At 43.0% G+C, this 24047-nt stretch overlaps 1 protein-coding gene across 1 annotated transcript; it reads left to right on the top strand.

Moving 5' to 3' along the window:
* The first annotated feature begins 418 nt into the window (after positions 1-418).
* setd3 (SET domain containing 3, actin histidine methyltransferase) lies at positions 419-23827 on the top strand. Its single transcript, XM_026151984.1, has 13 exons — positions 419-545; positions 4703-4826; positions 5422-5514; positions 5646-5794; positions 7342-7414; positions 8380-8636; positions 14374-14432; positions 15898-16012; positions 19248-19322; positions 20579-20745; positions 22809-22894; positions 23014-23174; positions 23286-23827. The coding sequence occupies exons 2-13, from the start codon at positions 4724-4726 to the stop codon at positions 23748-23750; spliced, it is 1803 nt and encodes a 600-aa protein (XP_026007769.1). The 5' UTR covers positions 419-545; positions 4703-4723; the 3' UTR covers positions 23751-23827.
* Positions 23828-24047: the final 220 nt, after the last annotated feature.

Genomic DNA, 24047 nt, shown 5'->3' with positions numbered 1-24047 from the left:
AGGATCAAAACAGCAAATAGTAAATGACAAGGGTGGAAATGTTGCATGATTGAACCAGGGCCATTTACATCCTTAGCTTTAGCCTTAGCTTATTTTCATTGATTTGATTGCATGGGTTTAGTGTGACGTTGCTGTATGTAATGTATGTAATCTGCTCCATGATGCCTCACTGTAGATGGACTTCATCATTTACCCCTAACAAATCCACTCTAATATCAAAACGTTGGCACAATTAGACAGGCACAACTTTCAGCCAATCATTAGAGTTTCAACATTACCATTTATGGTCGATTTAATCTTTCTAAAAGTAGGCGTCCAATTGCAGTGCGAGACAGGAGAGGTTCTTCTTAAATTTACTTTATAAAGCGTTCAACTTCCTGGATCATGGTCTCCATCAACCAATTAGAACGGCAGAAACACGCATTGTGATTGTGGGCGTGGACCGGGCGTGAGGCGTACTTCGCGACTGCTCAAACGCATGCGCCACAAAGTCAGGGTTGGTTTCAGTGCAGGGTCAGAGGGAACAGCTGCTGTCACTTCAGAAGGTATGAGTGCCTGAGACAAAGTGCGAATGTAGTTTGGTTTGATTCAGTGGATCTTTTCTATAAACGCGCGTGTGTGGCGCGGAAGTCGTTGTGTTTATAACAGCCAAGGCTAAAATTAGCCAGCACTGCAAGTTAGCCCACGCTATAACTCCAACATGACCCTTCATTAGTTGCCAGCTAAGCAGCTCACAACTTGCTCGCTAGCCTTCAGAGAGAGCAGCTAGTGGGGAATGAATGAGCTATTTTGCTGCCCCGCTCCAGTTACCTCTCTGTTCGTCTTGGCGTGCTTAATTTATGGCCATAAGCTAGCTGCTGGCCTGGTGACACAGGCGAAACAACCCGAGACCCAGCTAGTCGTGTGAGCCAGTTATTTGGTGGGAGGGTTAACGCTTAGCTAGTACTCTGCTTGTGTCTCGTTTTAAACGAAGCCCCTAAACTTATTTTCTATTTCTAGCAGGGAAAGTGTGTGATATGTCGCTGTACGGCATACTATTCACGGCGAGCCTCAACCGCTGTCACAGCCGTTAGCTTACAGAAGCTTCACCTTTTTTCACAGCTGAAAACCAAATAATTCGTGGGTGTTTCCTGCAGCTCCCTCAGAAAGTGTCCTCAGCGAGGAAGCGCAGTTTTGATTTAGCGACAGATAATTCATTTGAAACAACTGCGTTCACTAACCGTTTTTACAGGTCTGTTTAGTTCCGGTGTTGTGCCAAAAAGTGATTTCCGGTGCTTCTTTGTGTTTATGTCTAAAGTCTTTGGTTCTGATACATATTCTGCAGGCAACAGGACTTCAGATGTCGGTTATATTAAAAATAAAGAAATCCCCTGTATCTTTAAGTGTTCTACATTACAGTCAATCCAGTACTGTTTTGGCACTTAAAATATCTTTATGGTATATTTGTTACAATTTCTGTGTTGAAAATGGCATTTTTAATTTCAGTGAGATTTTTAAATTCATAAATAATGGATATATAAAAGTTGCTTTGCCAAAACAGATTGCTGTCAAGAAGTAGAAGCTACAATGTTCTGTCTATCTTCAAATGGTTTGATATTATTCATTAAAACATGCAAATACTGTCAATCACTTTTTGTCACATCACTGGTTTTCTTTCAAAGACTTCAGTATTTCTATTACACCAGCAGCGTTTAAGTACAGATGTCTATAAAGTGCACATAAAGTTATCTGCTGGACAGAGACTTTCACTGTCTGACGTGATGATTATTGATTATATGACTTACAGTTGGAAAAGTACAATTTGGCTGAGAGGCCATACATAATGCATTCTCTATTGTTTAAGAGTATAGACTGTATATTAAAGATGGCTATGAAAGACCTCGTTTCTTGACAACTTTATTTATAGCTTCATATTTATCACAACAAGTTTAATTTATAAATATTTTTTATCCTCATTAGAGTCAAAATGTAGAATAAATAGAATCATTAGCGTTGTCACAATACTATCGTTACTAGGGGTGGGTTTTTATAATCGATTCATCGATTAAAATCGATTCTGGCTTGGATAACGTAAAATCGATTCATTAAAATCCTGAATCGATTTTTTAATATAAATTTATTTTGTCCGAAATGCCAGAATCTCTGGTGAAACCTCACAAAATTTCAAGAACCACCAAACAGTAAATGAGAGCAGGTACAGGGATTCTGCACATAGACTTAAACACACAGCACGACCCGCGGATCAGAATCAGTTAGATGTCGCCTTTCTCACAGTCGGGGCTGAAAGCCGACAGCTCGCTGATTCTGATCTGTCGGCGGGTCGGCGCTTTGTGTTCACGCCCTTTATGCGCTGATTCTAAAGCTGTTAGTTTGATCTCTCTCCAAACAATATTGACCGAACCAGCAGCAAAAGAAGATCCAAACGCTTCACATAAACATCGTCATGAATTCACTCTTTTACTGTTTTGCTTCCATTGCGATGCGCAGCTCTCTCTCTCTCTCCCTCCCCCCCCACCCTCTCTCTCTCTCGAACAGTTTCGCTTTCTTCATTATTCGCTTGCTTGTTACGCACAAGTCTACTGTTGTTTACAGGCTGTCGGCCGCTGTTTTTTTCCCTTTTACATTCTTCCGAAAAGAAAACCTCATTTCTGCTGTTCAATACTGAACAAATTTAAACTTTTTAATATTATTCAAAATGCAAAATGCTTAGCCGTGTGTCTAATAAAACCGCTGTAACGTCAGAGGTAATGTTCATTAATTAATGGTTTTCTTTCGTTTTTGATGTACTGCAGAATATTTTTATAAAATCCCAGGCCAGGAAAATCACCTTCATGTTTTTCTGTGTTTTATCTTCAGCTACTTTGACACAAAGGCCTCTGCTGTGATGCTCACACCTTGGATAAAGTCTTGCGAGTGTCAGCTTCCTTTTTATAGTTACAAAAATATGTAAATGTACTGATCTGAATTATACTTCTAACTGTCAAAATTTCCCAGATTTAAATCGAATCGAATCGAATTAAATCGAATCGTGGATCGAATCGATTTGGGACCTTGTGAATCGGAATTGAATCGATTCTAGAAATCAGTGACGATACCCAGCCCTAATCGTTACAATACAAACATTTTCAATACCACTGGGAAGATTTTGACTGCTCCATGCTGCAACAATGGAAGTAATGGCGAAGCAGTCAGAGTTAATTTTCCCACTTATAAGTAAAATTTAACAAATAAGAATTTAAGATCAAGTTTAGAGATTTGATTCATTTTACAAATTTAGATAATTTCATTTCAGATGTGGCCGGTGACAGGGAGGTCTGGGCTTCCCTGCTTAGGCTGCTGTCTGCGCGACCTGACTTCAGATGAGTGGAAGGAAACGCGTGGATGATTTATCGTTTTAATTATGATTGAGTGGTTGTCAGAAATGTTGGTCCAGCGTGATTCATTCTTGAAGAATGTGACTGATGGTGCCTCTGTTTAGAGTTTTTCACATGAAGCAAATCTCAAAGTTAACTTGATATCTGAGTGTTTCTTAGTGCCAGACTAGTCAGCAGGAACGTCGCTGGTTGAAATGCACTTGAGGTTTTTATAATCCCATTTCTTCATGGTGACAGCAGCACGCCCTTTATCAGCAGCTTTGGTAACAGATTTGTTGTACTCGCATTCACTGCTTTTTTTGTCAACTCGTCTTTCTGATAAATTCCTGTTCTCCGACTCTAACTGGTGCTCTATTGGTGGATAAATACACTGATCGAGACAATATTTTACTGATTAATTTTTTTGCTTCAATGCTTCATTTAATGCACAGCTCTGTAGTGCTCTGTTGTGAACCCATTGTGAGTGTGAGTATTGCACTGCGACTACAAATAGAGCTGCAATAGAAAGGTATCTAGGAGCAGCGTGTGAATAAAAAGCATCACATTAAGCCCGCTCAGCCCCCAGGGTTTAAACAAAAAGCAACATGACATAATAACAGCGAGATAGTCTGTATGTGTCCCAAAATGGCTCTATTTAAATAAAGAGTATTTAAAAATTAAAAAAAAACAGTCTGGATGAAAGACATCCCCTGAATGATGGTGGTGGAAAACCCACTCTAACACACTGGTCTGAAATATTTCTCTTGGTTTAGCATCTGTTGACTGCATAATGTGGGACTGACATCCTTTTAATCCCTGCCACACCAGTCAGTGCCCTAAGGACGGAGAAAAGAAATGTCCCATCACAGAATGAAACTGAGTACTTATAACAATTCTGGACTGATTAGCAGTGACTCAGTGGGAAAAGTAGACCTGAACCGTGGAAGCTAAATCCCCCCACAGCACTATAGAGTCCTCGCCCTGCAGGTTTAGGCTTTTGCTTGTCATTTGTCACCTGACTTTAGATTTGAAAAACCTAGACTAACCTACCAAGTTGATAACCACCATCACTTGCATATCGCGGTTGTTGGCAGCACGTAGCTCCAAGCTGTCCCGTGTATGTTGCATTGGCCGTTGCAGGATGGCTCCTTCTGGTCATGAAGGTCTTTGGACTGTGAAGGTATCAGACTGATAAAAGCTCTCTTCTATTGGAATCCATTTGTATTGTGAAAAGTAATGGTTCACTGAGGTTCAAGCTTAGCTTAAAAAACTGATTTGTAATGTGTTGATGTCTCGATACTGTGGAGCAGAGTAACAGTGGTTAATGGTGTGCTCTCTCTGTGTCTCAGCCTGGTTGTCCATCCAGCATCATGGGAAAGAAGAGTCGGGTGAAGACTCAGAAGTCAGGCTCAGGAGCCATGGCTGTGGTTTCCCCCAAGGAGATGATGAGCCTGATTGCTGAACTGTTGCAGAGTATGTTTCCATTCAAAGTGCTCAAATAAAACCATTGTGTGCACGTACACTGCTCCATTATTTTGTGAGTACAACAAATATACCAATAAATCAGGCTAAAATAAGGTAAATTATAATATTTTTGATTTACACACCAGTAAAAGTAGAGAAGAGGTCAGTGAGACTGACCCTAGTTGATGTTATGCATTAAGTGTTAAATTTTAACAGGCTCATTTTGCCCTGGTGGGAAAGGATAAAGTAAAAATGGAGATACAGTCGTAAGCACCATCGGATCATTCTACACTGCAATGTTGGGACTTTTGAGGTGCCGTCAAAAGTAAATACATTAGCATACAGACAAGATGTTTAGCTAATACTAGCTTAGTTGTGTGTTTTGATCAGCTGCTCTAAGTCCTGATAGCTCAATGCATAATGGTAGATGCAGAAAGTAGCCCTGATCCTGCATCAACAGCAGGCATTAGACCAGTGACTTTCTGCAGATGTTCAGCAGCCTTCACGTGCTGATTTCTGCTCTGTGCTTGAGTATTTATTGCTCCTTCTGGTTTCTTGGATAAGGTGGCTGTATCGTTGAAGTGTTGCCAATGTGTTTTCCCAGAATGCAGCAGTGCAGCAGCCTCTGCTGGTAAAGAGTGGGAGGAGTACCTCCAGATAAGAGGCTTGGTGGAAAGAATCCGCAAAAAGCAAAAGGGTAAGTACATGTATAGTATTATGTTAACACATGATTGAGACTTACATACCCATCCCATTGGACTAAATGATAATGTTTTGTGTGTGTGTGTGTGTGTGTGTGTGTGTGTGTGTGTGTGTGTGTGTGTTCAGGCATGTCCATTGTGTTTGAGGGCAGCAGGGAGGAGCACTTCCCTGACCTGATGTCTTGGGCTAAGGAAAACGGGGCCTCCTGCGAGTGCTTCACTGTGGCCAACTTTGGGAAGGAAGGCTATGGCCTGAGGGCCACCAGAGACATCAAGGTTTCTACTTTGATTTTTTTAGAATTTTGAAGTTACCTCCTGCTTCACCATCACATGAGCAAACATGGGATATTTGATAGAGGAATAGCTTTTTATCCTAGAACTGCCAAAGAGCTCATTTTGAGTCCCAGAACTCAAAAGTAAAACTTCAGTGTCTTTTTTGAACACTTTTGCTCAAATGTATCATATAATTTTGGGTTGTGTGCAATTACAATGTAAAATATTATAACAGAAAATAATAACTGTTGCAAACCTGTAGGTTTTGCAAAAACTTTAGAGATCAAGGGTTCTCTAAAGGAACCAGTTCTTCTAGAAGAACTGGTTCCCAGTAGTTCAGTTCCTTGGAATTGTTATTCCGCCCATCAATCCTGGTTATCTGTTCGACTTGCACAAAGGACAGAGCGCAGTGGTAAAGTGCAACTTGAGCTCTTTGAAAGCCCTGCACAGACGGCATGCTAACGCTAAGCTGGTGAAGAAGCCAGAGCGATGTTAGGCGAGTGAGTGCCGACTCCAGCCCAGGGCTCAGACCGTTAACTTCAACAGGTGACAAACTGATGAGCAGTCAGGCTGCAGCCTCATGTTTCTAAAGTAGAATCGATTTACTGTTTGTGCTGGTTTTCGTCTTTGTGTTCATACCTAAATACTGAGAGAAAGATGGTTTATGTCCTCATTGGCATAGAGGTTTGTGTTGGTGTGTGAGGCTGTAGGTTTATATTAAGTGTTAATTATGAGACGATGCGCATGAGCAGCCAGAGATCGAACCATGACACCATCAAACAGTTCTGATTAGTACTCATCACTCTACCTTTAGAGCTATACCCACCCGAATCAGCATCGCTCAATTCATATCATTTCCCATCCCTATACTGGTTACCCAGTAACATGTCATATTTACTCATAGCAGCTTTCATATCACATGTGTCATGTGACAGGGGTCAGGATGGCTAAAGTTAGCACATGGAGATTGATGGATGAACATATAGGAGACTGTAGTTATTACATGGCTGATATTGAACCACATCACAGGGGGTTGACAAATGAGTGGAGAGCTGGCTGCTGGTTCGTGGCTGTGCAGAGCAATGGGAGCGTGTTGGCTGTCCAGAGTGTGGAGAAGGAACCTGAGCAAGTAACAGCAGTAGAGTCGGTTATGACAGTTTGCTGGTAATGACTGTATTTGTTTTAGCATGCCTTTACTGTTTCCTTTATCTGGGGCAAGTGTTGGTTATGCATCCATCATTTTTATGCAAAAGGTGTTTATGGCATCATGGCTTCACATCTTTATGCCACACTTGGTTTGTTTAGCAAACTTGTATTGCCAAATCGGAGCAGTCAGTGCCAGGGAGATGGTGCTACTTGGATAACTGTGCAGCAGACACAGATATCCCTGAAAGTAGCAGGTTAGGCCGACCTGTCTGCACCCCACAGGCTTTCAGTACATCAGTGTCAAATCCATTTTAAAATCAGAAGTTGATAAATACTCTGACCTCTTGGAAGAGGCTGACCATGTGATCTGTTGTGCTCACTACTATTTACTGTGTGGTTTACAGGCAGAGGAACTATTCCTGTGGATTCCCAGGAAGATGCTGATGACAGTGGAATCGGCACAGAACTCTATACTGGGTAAGAAATGAAGTTATTTACAACTCGTAGCTCATTCCATACAGTTGTACACATTAAGAGGGCATCGCAGCACGCCAGATCTCTTCCTCTGAAAAGTAATCTGCAGTCAGCCTGTGGGGCTGCTGCAGGACTCGTGCTGGGTCAGTACAACAGGAGAAAACAAAGACGTTGTTGGACAGGCCCAGCAGTGGAGAGGAGACATGTCGCAGACACGATGCATGTTTGATTTGCTGCAGTAAATACTTTTCTACAATCTGTAATCAGACGACAGAACAACACAAAGGTTTTTATTAGTCAGGTTTCATTTTTGCCACGTTCATAGATCTTTTTGATGTTTTATTTGACTTATTCTAACATCAGTGCACATATGTAGAAATCATTGTAATAACACTGTGATATGAAGGGTGTATCCTTTTTTAACTAAAGGCCATCAAAGCTCGCGGTGCATTTAAAACACAGGTTATACGCTGTGCCCCTCCAGACACGTGGCACATGTCCGTGTGACAGGCTCGTCCCGTGCTGTGGAGTCACTGCAGCCATCGCTGCTGTCAGCAGAGTGAGACGTCACATTCCCCCTCTCTCTCTTTGTTTTGGTCCTTACTGGTAAACGGCTGTGGAACTGAAGCACTCTGAAACTGGCTCATTGTTTGAATACACCTTAAAGCACCATGAACAAGAAGTTTTTGCTCCTTGTATTCACTGGCATCAAACCCACCAAAGCACATTGCTGGGTGCTGCTCACTGGAGTTGTTGCCACCAGTTCAGCCACAGTTTCCGTCAAGATGCAGCAATGTTTAAATCGTTGTTACGGAAGAGAAAAAAATCACAGTGTAACGTGTTAATCTCACGGTAGTTTACTTATATTATTATAAGCCTTTAAAAATGTTGGAATTTAAAAAACTGAATAAATAAATGCATAAAAATATGATTGCTGGTCATATGACCCTGTGACCTCTTTATGGCAGGTCCTTTGTATAGCCAGGATCGGATCCTGCAGGCCATGGGGAATGTGACGCTGGCCCTCCACCTGCTATGCGAGCGAGCCAACCCTGCTTCCTTCTGGCTACCATACATCCGCAGTCTTCCTCAAGAATATGACATACCTCTGTACTACCAGCAAGAGGACGTGCAGCTCCTACTGGGCACACAGGCGGTGCAGGATGTCCTCAGCCAGTATAAAAACACTGCACGCCAGTATGCTTACTTCTACAAACTGGTACAGGTGGGCAGATACACCAAACAAGACACAGGTTGTCAGCAAGTATCAGTGGGCACTCTGAACATAATTGAATCTTAACCTGATATTGAAGCCTGACGTCTGGTAAATGGTACAGTTTGCTATTTTTTAAAGGAAGGTTGGAGGTTGATTACTGGGTCAACTGGTGGCTTTATTACTGCCAGTTTGAAGGCCCATCAGTAGACAAAGACTGAAGATGAATTAATAGTAGGACAACTTTGACCAATCATATAGGAGTGTGGTCCAATGGAGACGGAGAAGGAATTCTCAATCAGCTGGAGTGAGACTAGATGCCAGTAGTGTTACAAGTAGCTGTACGTAATGTGTCTATGATTATGACTATTTTCGTTTTGTCTAATGGTTAAAATGTTATTGTGAAAATGAAGTAATTACTGATTAAGGTTAAGGTGGTGCTTGGCTCAGTAGCGCTTCGACTCTTTGCCGGCCTGGCTCCAGTGATGGGAGGAAGGTTGTTCAGCCAGTACGATGTTGCTGAGAGCTTACTTAACAAATGATTTCTCAGGTTAAATGAAGATAGTGAGATGGGCTGCATGTTTTCAGAGGAGCCACAGGATCCAGGGTCACAGGGAGGATGGAACATTATTATGAGTTACTCTGTGGGAGCAGAGTTTGGGTAGCTGCTCGTATTGTGATGACACATGGAGTCAAAGATTTGCATCCTTGAACTTGAGCACAGCACTTTCAAAGAGGCATCTACTGTAATAACACAAACTTTACAGAAGCTTGAGCTGCAAATCGTAGGACTGCAGCTCTGCTTCCTCTCAACTCAAAATGTTCTCAGAGGGTTGAATGAATTTGGCTGGGAATGAGAGCCGCTCCACCCAAAGTGGGATGGGCGGCGTCTCCTCTAGCAAGAGCCAAAAAGAAATGTTCACCTGCTCAGTTTGGGGAGGGGGCCCAGTTGGACCAAGGTGTCCCAGCAAAGTGCCAGTTGAGTGTAGCAGGCTTGTCATGTTGCTGTCCCCACCGCGACCAGGAGAGGGAGGCATTGTGTCAGGATTGACATGGAGAACAAACCCAAACATCTAAAATTAGCAAAGGAGTTCCAGATGGGGCCGAACCACAGATGGGCTCCTGTCGTCACAGACGAACTACGGATTATGATCTGATATTTTCCCTTCTTTGGAATTCAATTGGCTTATGAGCTTCTAATCAGACTGTGATGGGTGGAGGAGGATTTTTTTATTTTATAAATCAAAACCAGCACAATCTTTTTTTACAGTAAGGAGAAAGATTCGGTTTGTGAACGTGTGAAGATCACACACTGGCTTTTTCTGTCCAGTTTAATGTGCCAACAAATTGAGTGAGATGTAGAGAGTGATTATATGATGAAATGTTGCTTAACAGCCTCAGACAACAGATAGTGGGATGCTAATCTGAAAATATGCTAATGTTCCATTATTAATCTCAATCATGGTGAAATGCCAGCTCAGCTTTGATCAGGACTTTCCACGGTTCTCTCTGAAGTCGGCCTCTTCTTCTTAAGGCAACAAAAGACTGCTTTTTCAAACGTTTCTTTGAGGTGTGTGTTAAATTGGATGACATACAGGAAATACAGTTCATTTTGCATAACGACAGCAGGTATGAATGAGAGCTATATGTGGCTGAATCATTTGTTTCAGATGCACATATAATGGCGTGTCCCTGTTAGAATGACTGTATATCTTTATTGTTGAGCACAGTGATGGAGAGATGAAAACTCCTCCACACTGACGAGAGGGACTGATTCAAGTCATTAAGAAACTTCAGAGGAACTAAAGGTTATCGTTTAAGTTGTTGAGTTTAGGGTGAACTTGGTTTGTCACACACTGCTTCTGTCTTTTACTTTGGTTTCTGTTAAATAATGGCATGAAACTATGAGGTCCAATGTCATGTGTGGTTGATCTGAGGTTGTATCTACCTAACTGTAGACTCTGGTAAGGACCTGCTGATCTTTTTACTTGCCAGGAAAAGATCAGCAGGTCCTTTACACGGGACCAGGTAGGCTTGGACAGCCTTTTTCCATTTAATAAATGAAATCATCATTTGAAAACAGCATTTCATATTTACTTAATTGTTTCTTTATTTGACTAAAACGTGTGACAAACATGCAACAAACTGAGAAATCATGAAAGGGGCAGGATGTCCCCCCTCGTTCTCCTCTCCTCATACCCAACAGTCACAGGCAGATGGCTGCCCCTCTCTGATCCTGGTTTCTTCCTGTGCAAAGGGAGGCTTTCCTGTCACCAGGTGCTCGGTCACAGGGGCTGGTCTAATTGTTGGGGTTCTTCCTCTTATGTTTTAGGGTTTTTAGTTGTGTTGATTTGGTGCTAAATGAAAGAAAATGTATTGTATGGTTTTCTGTGCACTGTAAGGTCAGAGCAACAGTGTACAACTGCAGGGTCTGTATTAAAAAAGAAAAGGGGGGAAATGCTGGAGCTACTCTGAACTTGACTTTATCAGGAGGAGAGGTTGTGCACGCACGCCTGCCTCAGGGTAAAATGGTGTGTGTGGTCACACCGTTTTACCCTGCATGCAGTGACACTGATTCATCCCTACAGATGAATTCACAGAGCCGTACTTGTCAAGTTAAAGAAAGTTCTTCCCAGCCGCTCCTCATAAATCAGCCAGCTTGATGAATTGACCAGTGTTATCCATTTGCATATACATCAGTCTGAGCGTAGAGCTCATAAATGCTGTTAGTATCACAGTTTGTCTGTAGAGTTCACCTGAAACAGCCAGTGTCCCTCTACAAACAAGTCTTTAGCCGCCATTGTGAAGTGCTGCCCAGCTGTTGGTGGTTGTGTTGAAGCATCACCACCTTTATTTTTAGTGGTCACAGCAAGGAAGTACTACATATGTAGAATCACAGTTGTAAGTAAGTGTTGAGTTAAATTAAGATTGCAAACAAAATCATCTTTTTAAATGGGAAATTTATGTCTATCACCATCTTTGCTGTTGGTCCTCACACACATGCACACTCTACATTAGTGTGCCTGCGTGTATACATGCTTGGATATGTGTCTGTATGTATAATAGTAAACACACACTTTCCAAGTTTTAGGATCATTCCAGCGCATCTCTAATGAAAACTGCTTTTCATATCAGCCGTGGAGTGTTGTCATTACCCTGCAGTGCTCACCTGGGTTCGTGATAACTCGACAACAAAGTGGCATAGAAGCTTTAAATTGATACTACAGGTGTATCTACTGAAAATGTCAGACGAGTTTGAATCTCAGTGACCTCGAGGTCAAGGTCAGAGGTCAAGTTTTCTGAAAATCTCATGAATGCAATAACTGCAGAACAACATAGGATTTTGAAATTGATACCAGATGTAAATGGCAGCTACATTGTAGCCACAGCCACCCTGGGGCGCACTGACAGAGGCGAGGCTGCCGGACACTGGCGCCACCGGGCCCTCTGACCACCACCAGTAGGCAACGGGTGAAGTGTCTTGCCCAAGGACACAACGACCGAGACTGTCCAAGCCGGGGCTCGAACCGGCAACCTTCCAACTCTTGAGCCACGATCGCCTGTGTAGGTGTATCTACTAAGAGGGTGACACCAGTATCTGATATTTCCCATGTTTCCCATGTCCTAGGCCTGCTCAGGGATACCCTCGACAAGGCCCAATGCTGTATTTGGTGATATGTTAGCAGAGCGTCTCTGACATTAGTACATATGCGCATGCATATATCCAACACGCGGGGCAGAGGGACGGTGGGGGTGAATGTGGGCGGTGTATGTGTTGTGGGGGATGGGGGTTTGGGATTGAGGAAGGTACATTTAGGTCAGTTCAAATCCGATGTGACAAGCTAATTTTCCAGCCCGGTCATCTGAGGAGGAGGAGGGAGTGTGTGTGTGGTGCATGGTGTGCTAGGATGGATCAGATGAGAGGACGCACCTCCATGAGCCATCCTGGCTCAATCGTCAAGCCAAAAGGAACCAGAGCTGTTGCTCTTTTAGTTATGCTGCAGAGACGCTAATCTGTTTGCACCGCTACATCGCAGGGACTTTGTTTCCAAAGAAATTTAAGGCCCTAATTATTAAAACTGGCCTTGGATTAAACTATAGTTAGGCTGAGGTTTAAAGAACTGGGCCTAGTATTGAGGGTAGCTGTCAGAAAAAGAGTGAAACGATGTAATGTTGTCTGCAGTGATGGACTCATGACGGTTGATGTTGAGTTCACGTGAATGTTGATCATCGTGGAAAATGGGAATGTGGTTCAAAACGGAAATGGAACAAATATTTATGTGACCAGGAATGAAAACGAACAAAGATACACAGCAGCTTCATTATTGTCCAGGATTTAAACTGTTTTAATAAGTAAAAATATTTTCAAGAAACAACGTTAAGGCTTCTTCTGTATCAGTGCAGGTAGCCAACGACAGCAAAACTACTAGAGTGGACAGTATACTGTGTTTTGGGGTTTGTTCTTCTTGTAAGTCATTGCTGCAGGCCGGGACGTTCCAAAGTGATCCCTGTTAGACGGATCTTCAGGTCCTAATTTTCCACCAAGTCATCGGTTCTGTTACTGGTCAGAGAACTGTGGTGTGGTACCGTCTGTACTGCAGTACACATCCTGTAAAAACTTCCTTTATTTGACTTCAGACAGCATGAAGTCTATGACAGTTTTAAAGCCATGCTCCATGCTTTACAATGGCCTTAATGCCTGTAGTGTTTCATGTCCACTTTAACAAGACCCAAATGCACCAACTCGTTATGAAAAGGTCATCATCAAAGAGGACGTGAACATGCTTTTTAATGCTACTTTGGACCTTTTTAACATGTGAGTCTGTAGCAACTGGCTCTGTTTTTGGAGCCAGCCTCACTTTTAGTTTGATGTTATCTGTTGTTTAATATTACAAAAAAGTATACTGTATGTTGGTGTCACTTAGCTTCCTGGTGGAGCAGGTGACTGTATGTCACAAGGCCTCAATGCCGTGGCCTGGGTTCAGTTTGACCCAGAGACCTTTGCTGTCTCCCCTCACTGTCTCACTGTCCCACCACACTTTCCTGTTTTAAAATAATAAATAAAAAATGGCGTTAAAAATGCCCCGAAAGTGTCGACGTAGTGTTTTCAGTATTCAAATGGATATTTTATTGATCACGTTGGACAACAGACCGCAGGGTGCTGAGTCGTGTGCTTGGTCCGTTCTTCAGCAGCACTGTAAACTGGTAATGATGAGAATGTGTTACTTTGTAACCTCAAGCTGTGTTTCTTTGGACTGTAAGCCACACTGTTGGTAAAACATCAGAGCTGTTACACCGGCAGAGCCACCCCTCACTGAGCAGCTGTTTGGTCTTCGAGTTGTTCTTACTCTTTGGCCTTTCGTTCGTATTCCTTCATTTTCGTCACGAACTCCACTGAATTGAACGGTTTGCAGCTGTGCAGGTGGTGCAGGTGGTGCCTGTGGCTTTGGTGGAGGAATCTGTGGCATCCATGGACACAGACACTTAGACAGGCACTGATTCAAATTACCCAAATTGATGAGACAGACTTACGATGGCTGCTGGCCACACAAATTAGGCCGACAGAGATATATGTGTGGGGTCAAGTGTCCACTAAGAGACCACACACTGACACACACCCCTGTTGTAGCCATGTATTGTTTGACAGGCCTCTCAGGCGAAACCACACACACACACACACACACACACACACACACACACAGTTTTGTGATTATTTTGTTCTTACTCCCATCGTGTCCACCTTCCCCAGACTCATCCCACTGCCAGCAAGCTGCCCTTGAAGGACTGCTTCACATTTGATGACTACAGGTCAGTGCGTAGCAGCGGTTTACATGTTTGTTTACCTTCTCCAGACTGTGAATAACAAGCTTTATTACAGCTCTGTTGTGACTTTTATGTACTAACCTTCATTTTGGTGGTAGAGAATCACTATGAGATCCACAGGCAGGGTTGTAACATAACTACACTCACAGTCAAGGTGGACATGTTTATAGTAATGGGCTGTATATAGTGCTTTTATAATCTTACTGACCATTTGAATTGCTTGACCTAGCTCACATTAAATTTATTATTACAATCATTAACCTCGTATGCATTTCTTTGGGCCATGGGAGGGAGGCAGAGCACCCAGAGAGCATAGGTGCTCTCTGGGATGGAAACGTCACACAGAGAGGACCCAGCCAACTGTATTTTGAACCAGTGATCTCCTTGCTGTGAAGCCACAGTCCTAACCACTTGTAACCCTAAACACTACTTCTGGACAATTGTAATGAATTATTATGAGGTTGATTCAAAATGCTGCAGTGAGAGTACTGACAGGGAGAAAGAGAGAGCTTGTTGTTGGCTTCTGTGTTCATTGGCTCCCTGTTAAATCCAAATTTAAAGTCCTGCTCCTCACATACAGGTTCTTGAATAGTCAGGCCCCCGTCGTAAAGAGCTCATAGTACCATATCAGCCCAGTAGAGCACTGAATGCTGACTTACGTCTGGAGCCTAGGATATTTAAAAGGCAGAGCCTTCAGTTTTCAGGCCCCTCTTCTGTGGAACCAGCTTCCAGTTTGGATTCAGGAGACAGACACTATCTCTACTTTCAAGATTAGGCTTCAAACTTTCCTTTTTGCTAAAGCATATAGTTAGGGCTGGACCAGGTGACCCTGAATCCTCCCTTAGTTATGCTGCAATAGACGTAGGCTGCCGGGGATTCCCATGATGCATTGGGTGTTTCTTCTTCTTCTTCTGTCAAAGGTTTCTTCCTGTTAAAAGGGAGTTTTTCCTTCCCACTCTAACCATAGTCTTTGGTTTTCTGTATTGTTGTAGGGTCTTTACCTTACAATACAAAGCGCCTTGAGGTGACTGTTGTTGAGACTTGGCTTCATATAAATAAACTAAAAATCAAAATCAAATCCATCCTGGGCTTAATTTAATGTCATATAACTTGTTTTAAGATTCTCTTCTGCCAATGATCAAAGTACTTTGTGGCAAATAGGACGTCTCACTAAGGATGTAGATCAGGCCAGTTACTAATTGGAAGGTTGGTGGTTAGATCCCAGGTTACTCCTGCATGCTCAAGTTTCCTTGGGAAAGACCCTGAATTGGAGTGTGGATGTATGTGAATGTTAGATTAGGTGTAGAAAACCGTGTTTGTATAAATGGGGGATGAGGCGTGTTGTATGTAAATCTCTTGAATTGTTCTAGTGGAGTAGTAAAGCACTGTGTAACTGACAGTCTGACTGATCTCCGTATTAGAACGAGAAACATGTTTGTTTGATTAACAGGTGGGCCGTATCCTCTGTGATGACCCGTCAGAATCAAATCCCTACTGAGGATGGCAGCCGGGTCACCCTGGCCCTCATTCCTCTCTGGGACATGTGCAACCACACAAATGGACTGGTGAGCACACACACACACACACACACACACACACACACACACACACACTTTCCAGGAAATTGATTCTGTCCATTGGATGTTACCATTCATGTGAAAAGGGAGATACCATCTCTGAATTGCAGAGTGTCTGTCACCATCGTACGATGCTTTAGGTGCAGCTATTCCCCAATTCTGTGTGAATGGTGCTCATAGCCATTGATCAGTGGCTACGAGTACCACTCTGCATTTAAGTTTTATCTGGTCGTTAAGTGATGGCATGACGAATCCTACTTCCGGGTCTAAAGTAGTCTGCGTTTAATATGGCTTTTGTGTTGTTAACATGTTTAATGTTTTGTATTTTCTTCTATTTAATCTCAAAAAGCTCCTAAAACAGTCAGTGATCACTGTTGACCTCCCTCGGCTTTTATTACCGCTAATCATTTATTTAAGCTCAGTTTTTAAAACCTTAGGATGTAACTACAGCCCAGCCCATGCAGCAGTATATGAATGACTAACCTCGTATTGTGGATGGATTATCTCAGTTGTTCTCCTGGCTGAAGTTTGGTCCTTTTACAGCATCCTGCCATGCGATTACATTTGTTCCTGACCACCGAGAACACTCACGTTAACTTTTATCGAGTGGAAAAAAAGTTAGCTTGTTTATATTATGCTAACATAGCTGTGTCGCTAGCGGTCACGTAGCACATCATTATATAGCAGCTAGCCCAACTTCAGTAACCCTACAAACGTCACTGCTGTTTAGTTTTCTGTCTTCATTTATGTTGGAAGTGATAACAGAGCTGTACGTTTTAATTTGTTTCCAAAACCCCGCAGTCAGGACATGCTATATTGTATTTAGATAGAAGCTAGCGAGCTAACTTCCTGCTAACTTCTAACTCCGTTAAATGTCATAAATTCCGTTTTCATGGATGCCTGGATGTTAAACTCAATTGTTACACCTGGTAGAGCAGAACGCTGATCATTTTATTAAAGATGAAAGACTTTAGACAGTTTTCAACTCTCAGTAATGCCACAGTGATCGTTTGATATATGGACCTGCAGCGGAGTTTAGACCCAGACACGGCTAGTGACGTCAGACTGAATGACCGGATTGAAGGGTCTTTACCTTAAAATATGTAGCATCTCTCGGCAATTTGATTTTATATACATGGAATCAAATTGAATAATCTGCATATTAATGATTATGAAGTTGACCTCAGTCAGTGGTGCTATTTTTGTCATCATGCAAATGTACCGTGGATAAGGTTGGGGACAGCTGCAGTCAGCTGAGACTGAAGAGTTACTGAAAACACATCCAGATAAACAGAATCAACTTTCTGGGATTTCTTACCTGGATGATTGAGGATACATCAACACACTTGTGTTGTAACCTGATTGTTTAGCACAGGGTAAATATTCTGACACGAAACACTCTGTGCTCCTCCCTCATGTGATAAAAATTATAAGCAGTATGTGGTTTCATTTTCAGCAAGTTGGAAAACATTCTGCTGAAATGAAAAACTAGAGATGCAGTGTTTTAAGCATTTCTTTTTTTTTCTTTTTTTTCTTTTTTTTTTTACATTTAAGGTCATCAAACAAATATTGGAAATATTTGTTTGATGAGTAATATTGCAAAAGATAACCCAAATAAATAGTTTACAGTGAAAACTGGAGATTTAAATAATTTTATTGAAGGAAATGTTATCTAGACCTACCTGGCTTTATATGAAAAAGTAATTGCACCTTAAACATAGTAATTGCTGGTGCCGCCCTTGGCTGCAAAAACTGTAAACAAGTATTTGCGAAAACGAGCAACGGGTCTCTCGCATCGCTGGGAAGTAATTTTGACCCACTTTTCTTTGCAGAATCGTTCAAATTCAGACAAACTGTGGAAGGGTTTTGAGGATGAATAACCTTTTTCGGATCATGCCAAAGCATCTCAATGTGATTTGAAACAAGCCTTTTACTCCACCACTCCAAAACCTTAAATTTGTTCAGTCTTTGTCTGACTGGACATCAGCAGGGCACAAACCGATGGCCAGCCGTTCTCCTTCAGCATCATCTGGTATTGAGCAGAATTCATGGTTCCATCAATTACAGCAAGTCGTCCAGGTCCGCAAGTAGACCGCCAAAGTAAAGACGATGCACCACCTGGCCCCGCCTATATATTCTGTCCATTAAAAACTATGAACAGAACGTCCACCACCCTCCGCAAATGAGTCTGACTTACTGCCGACAATATGAAGCTTTGTTCGTACAGGACCTGAATAAGTACGCACTCTGGCATAGACTTGCCCTGGTTGGCTGAGAAGTGTGAAAGCGTTTTTCTTTTCTTTTTCCCCCCTACAGTTGGAGCACACACCCTTCTTAAGTAGGGTAACCACCACCCCCGTCTGCCAGTCCTAAAGGACAAACACATGTAGTGTTGCAGAGCAGTGCCAGCCAGGGTAGGCCTGCAACATCCAAAGGCTTCAGGGGTGAATCTCAAACAGTTGCACAGTGGCAGGGCCCCCGGGGTGGCTCAGTACGTTAGTGATTTCAGCTCTGTGACAGGCAAGTCCACTCCTCAGACTTCGAGGAGATCCTCAAAGTGTTCCTTCCACGGCCCGACTATATCATCAGTGGAGCGTCCCACTGCTACTGTAAACAGTGTGTAAAATACCGCCTCCCCCTCTCGACTTGTCTGAAGAATCACTTTGAGGCCAGCTGAAGTCTTGTTCCGTAGTTCCACTGAACTCCTCCCACACCCGAGTGTTGTGGAAAATACTTTCTCATTTCACTGCATATTCAGTCTTGGATGGCAGTTTATTGGGGTATTGTCTCTTAATTTTTATTTCTAAGTGAGCTTTTCCTTGAAGGACCTCTGGTTACATCCATCTAGCTCATGGGAAGCAACCCAATAGCATGATGTTATCATATTTTACTGAAGTTTTTTTACATCAAACTGAAGGTTTTTCTTTATATTTACCTTTAAATGCAAATTGGCAAACTTCAGTTTTAGTCCCCTTTCCTGCATTTGTCTATGACCTATAGATTAGCATTACAGTGTGTGGTGGCAGTGTAACATTACTGCTTGGGAAGAGTGTGGACTGTGGGCCCTCACATGTCAGACTTTCTCTCTAAACTGAGATTATTAAGTCAAATATGTTGCAGCTTGCTGACATTTGGAGCCACAGCAAAAGCTCTGACTGGATACGTCCTGCTGCAAATCCATTTGGTGAGGGCTGCGTTGATGACATTACTTTTAAACTTGCAGATCACCACCGGATACAACCTAGAGGACGATCGCTGTGAATGTGTGGCACTGCAGGACTGTAAGGAGAACGAACAGGTGACGAGATCATCACTTTGGTCTTTGTGTCTCATGTCTATGTACACAAGAAATCCTCAGATATAGAAGTTCAGTTAGACTCAGTACAAACTCTATGTACCTTTTTTATATCGCTGTGCTGCCATTTTATCTTCCATCAGCAGAAATTTGTATAATATTTTAGTTGTTGTTGTGTAGTGACAGCACCTGAAGTCTGGAAATGAACGCTAACAACATGTGACTGAGAGTTGTCGCCAAGAAGGCGTCTGATGATGATTGTCAGTGATGCAGCCACAATCCTGTGTGCACATTGTTTCAGTATTCTGAAAATAGTATGTTAACAGTATATTTTATGTTATTAAATTCAGTTCAGCACCAAATGACAACAACACTTGCTTCGTTCTAATGTAAGTTAATGACCAGAGAACACTCCAACAAATGGATGAGCCCATAGGAGCACGCGCTCTGCTCTGCACATGAGCAGTTAGCAGTTTTACAGCTACTCTTTCATGAATCCTTAAAAGGAAAGTTGGAAATGAACCTGTAATTAGCTAAGACAGGTCAAGTGATGGCTTAATTACCACCAGCCCGAATAACTGAGCTGTCACTCAATAACAGAGATTGATCATATTTAAGATCGGATCAAGTGCCATGCTTCAGTCTTAGTCTTCAGCCAATGCCTGTCTGTGTGTTAGCCCTGCGACACACCCGTGTGCTCGGCCTTTCGCCCTGTGGTAGCTGGAATGGGCTCCAGCCCCGGCGACCCTGGTGAGGATAAGAAGATGGATGGTTTTTGCCATTTTTATGGCTGAGGGGCGAGCAAAGAGGCGGGCAGGCAGCGTGGACACCCAATAGTGTGAATGCAAAAACGAGGTGACATAGTCATCTGACATTCATGCCGTCTACCAAAAGTCTCGGGCGAGTTTGAATCTCGGTGGCCTTGAACTCAAAATGGCAGTTTTCTGAATACACGGAGGATTTTGACATAACACAGGTGCATCAGTGTTTGTTTTTTCATTGTAGCATTCATATGAAGCATCTTGACGCGGCTGCTGTTGTGATTTGGGGCAATACAAGTGAAACTGACTTAAATTTTAAGAATTACAAGCAAACAAGTAGCTTAGAAATAAGCTGACTAAAGCAAACATATTTCTAACTGTTGAACTCCTTAAGATATATGCCAAGTTGGATATACTGCGTTCATACTGCTAGCATGTATAGATCCTGCTCACTACGGGCAGGACTTTGTAGAATCTGACCACATGCTCTTTCCACAGATCTACATCTTTTATGGCACGAGATCCAATGCCGAGTTTGTGATCCACAATGGCTTCTTCTTCCAAGACAACGCCCACGACCGGGTGAAGATCAAGCTTGGTGTTAGTAAAAGTGAACGCCTTTACGCCATGAAGGCTGAAGTTCTGGCGAGAGCCGGCATCCCAGCGTAGGTTCAACCGCTCGATCAGCAGATCTCTGCACGCTTTAATATGGGTCAAGAAGAGCTCCGGGCTCACTATAAACTCATGTAGATGCACTTCTGTCTTCCAGCAGTAGATATTTCCACCAATTAGGCTCCTCTTTGCTATAATTAAAGCACATAATGTAAATGTTGCAGCCCCCCCCCCACCAAGTTTCAATTTACTATCCACCCCAACACTTTCATCACCAAGAAGCTTAATCAGTTTATCATTAGCTTCTTAATTTTATGCAGCATTCTCAGTGCAGCATTTTTAATCAGACGCCTTTAATCTCTTATTGATGGCAGCCTAAATCTCAAAAGTGGAAATTAAGTGAAACAATCCACGTTGTTGCTGGGGTGATATGCTCGTAGATGGTTTTCAAAGGGACGAGTCACAGACTTTGTGTCGGACCTCGGTGACATGTGGAGTCGCTGCTGTCATCACTCTTTTCCTACAACATGAAGATCAGTCTGAGCAGGTATTTTAAGTGGCAATAACAACCTTTAAACACGCTGCAGGGCGCAGACTGAGGCTTCCTTAGCTGGCTGCACTCCTGCTTCTGCAACGTTGGACAAAGGGATAATTTAATAGGAAGAGTAGGGAGGCAGCTGTAATGCATTTGTTGGTTGTAATAATGCTGACCCTGTGCTGCTCTGATCGCCACATCGATCACTTTGCTGAGGCAGGGAAATATTGTCACTTAAGGTCTAATATAGCCGTGTTTTCTGGCCTCCTGCTGACTTTCACAATCCACAGGAATACTGGAAATTGCAGTTATTAACATTATTGTTCAGAGGCCAATGGAAAAATCAGATCTGCGAGTACGAGGTGAACTGCAGGCAGATGTCAGGCTTGCAGGGATTTTGTGAAGGCTCACATGTGGACATCCATTAGTTTTTAAAGGAGCCTGTTCTACTTTTCCCTTTCTGTCAAACTAACGGTGGTCTGTGTTAAACATGGCTGCAGATTCAAAGAGTGAGGTCAGTGTGAAGCCACCAAGAGTTCAGGTTCAGAGTGCTATAAATACTCAGTTTATCCCTGATGTGGTCCCCTCAGGTGCTCAACAACAGGTAGCCCAGCCCACCTGTTGGTGGAAACCTTTGGTTTACATTTCTCTCAAAGGGAGGGGAGCTAACAGACAGTGGATGAATTACAGGCTGCATCAGTGCTGGGGATGAGATTCTAGTCTTTAGCTGTGCACTCCGGAGCCTGAACGAGCCACTGCTGGTCATTTTTACGTAAGCTGCCTCACCAGCTGTGTCTGCAGAGCACTCACTTTCAACAAGGCGTTCGTGGACAGGCATGCAGAACATATTTCTCACATTATACAGGCTGGCTCTGTGGTTTGCACTATTATTAGGACAGCTTCAGATGTTCAGATGGATATTTGTCTGAAGTGTCAAATACAAAGCATCAGGAAATGGTTAGCCAAGGTTAATTCTGATCATATGTGAACATGAAACGCACGACTTATGGTTTTCAAATTGATACCATAAGTGTGTCTAAGTTTCCTGAATGTCTTGTGAGTGAGAGGGATGTTAAAAGCAGCGGTGAACCTGCTGGAAGGCTCAGGGGTAGCTCTGTCGTCCCACGGTGTTGTTGGGTGAACAGCTTTTGGCACTTCTGTGTTGGTTTTATGTTTTTCAGCCCAACACGATGCTGCTTCATTCACTGTCTTGTTAATGACATTGATTTGGATGAGATCGATATAGTTATCTTTACTAGTTACTCATTGCAGTGAAGTTACAGGATGTATAGCTCAGTACCTCTCTCACTACACCATCCAGGTCATGTGCTCTCTTCTTGTAGTTGAGGTTTTTAACATTGAATTAAAAACACTCTTAATTAATTTTCCGGTTAAATTGTGGAAAATAAGAATCAGGATTCTTGTTTTTTCATCACCTGCCACTGCATGAAATGGTATTTTGTACTGTGGAAGCTGTCCCGTATTCTGGGAAGCAAATGGTACAACTGTTGCTTTAAGAACTTGTGTGCAGAGCTGTGGTGTTGCTATGGTTTAATAACTCTTTATTCTGCTGTCTTTCAGCTCCTATGTTTTTGCCCTTCACTGCAATGAACCCCCAATTTCAGCCCAGCTCCTCGCCTTCCTAAGAGTCTTCTGCATGACGGAGGGTAAGGCGCCGACACATTCCCAAAGTGAGATGAACCCAGACATCCTTTGACCTTTGGAGCCTGCCTCTTACTACTTGTCTTCTGTGGCCCTGCATATACTAACATGTGCGTAATTTCAGATGAACTGAAGTACTACCTGCTCGGAGAGCGTGCCATCAATAAGATCTTCACCCTGGGCAACAGCGAGTTCCCTGTGAGCTGGGAAAACGAGATCAAGTTGTGGACATTCCTCGAGACTCGGGCTGCTCTTCTACTCAAGACATACAAGACCACGTCAGAGGTCAGTGTGGCGGAGGTTTAGGCTAAAGCTTCTCCGTATTTCAAAGGCAAAAATATTTCCTGTGTAGCCTTCTGAATAGCAGACGTGTTTTTATTCTCTCCTGTTTTTCAGGAGGACCGCTCCATGCTGGAGAAGCCTGATCTGTCTCTTCATTCCCGCATGGCTATCCAACTCCGCCTGGCTGAGAAGCAGATCCTAGAGAAGGCGCTGGCTTGTGGCCGAGCCAAACGTCTGTATTTCCAGAAAAATCTGGAGGAGGGGGCGTCGCTGCCTTGTTATGAGGAAAGCGATATCGCTTTGCTGGAGAATACTGAAGCGGATGCAAAACTTCCAGTTATCCTGCGTAAGGTGGAGGAAGGCCAGGAGATCCAGGTGGATGAGGACAGCCCTCTCCTGAATGGGATGAAGGTGGTGTACGGGACTAATGCAGAGGCTAATGGAGAACGAGATCAGGACGATAACGTCAGCACAGATGTTAACTCTGCTTTGGCCTCGATGGGAGGTTCGAGCCAAAGGGAGGAAGCTAACCCAAGTGCCAGTCGAACTGAAGACGAACCCAAAGAGAACACTGTTTAAATAATTCCAGTAACTGCCACACTCCATGCTGTTTATTTATTTTTGTGTCTCTCCAAGGACTCAGAAAAATAGCTGAAAAAAGAAATTGAATTAAAAGTCATGGAACTTCTGTGTGTGTTCATCTAGTGTGGCTTTTGTTAGTGCTTGGTTGCCTTCCAGGCTTCTATGCAGAAGATATTTTTATTACACTGGAGTTTTAGTTCCCTTTGAAACACAGGTGTAAACTGAAAGTGCATGTGGGAAGAAACCAAAGGGACAACAGCACCTCGAGGCGACTGTTGATTTGGCACCGTTTAA

This window comes from Astatotilapia calliptera, chromosome 19, assembly GCF_900246225.1.
Source record: "Astatotilapia calliptera chromosome 19, fAstCal1.2, whole genome shotgun sequence".
Taxonomy (NCBI): domain Eukaryota; kingdom Metazoa; phylum Chordata; class Actinopteri; order Cichliformes; family Cichlidae; genus Astatotilapia; species Astatotilapia calliptera.
Note: the sequence above shows the minus strand (reverse complement) of the source record. Positions and strands in the feature narration are given on the sequence as shown.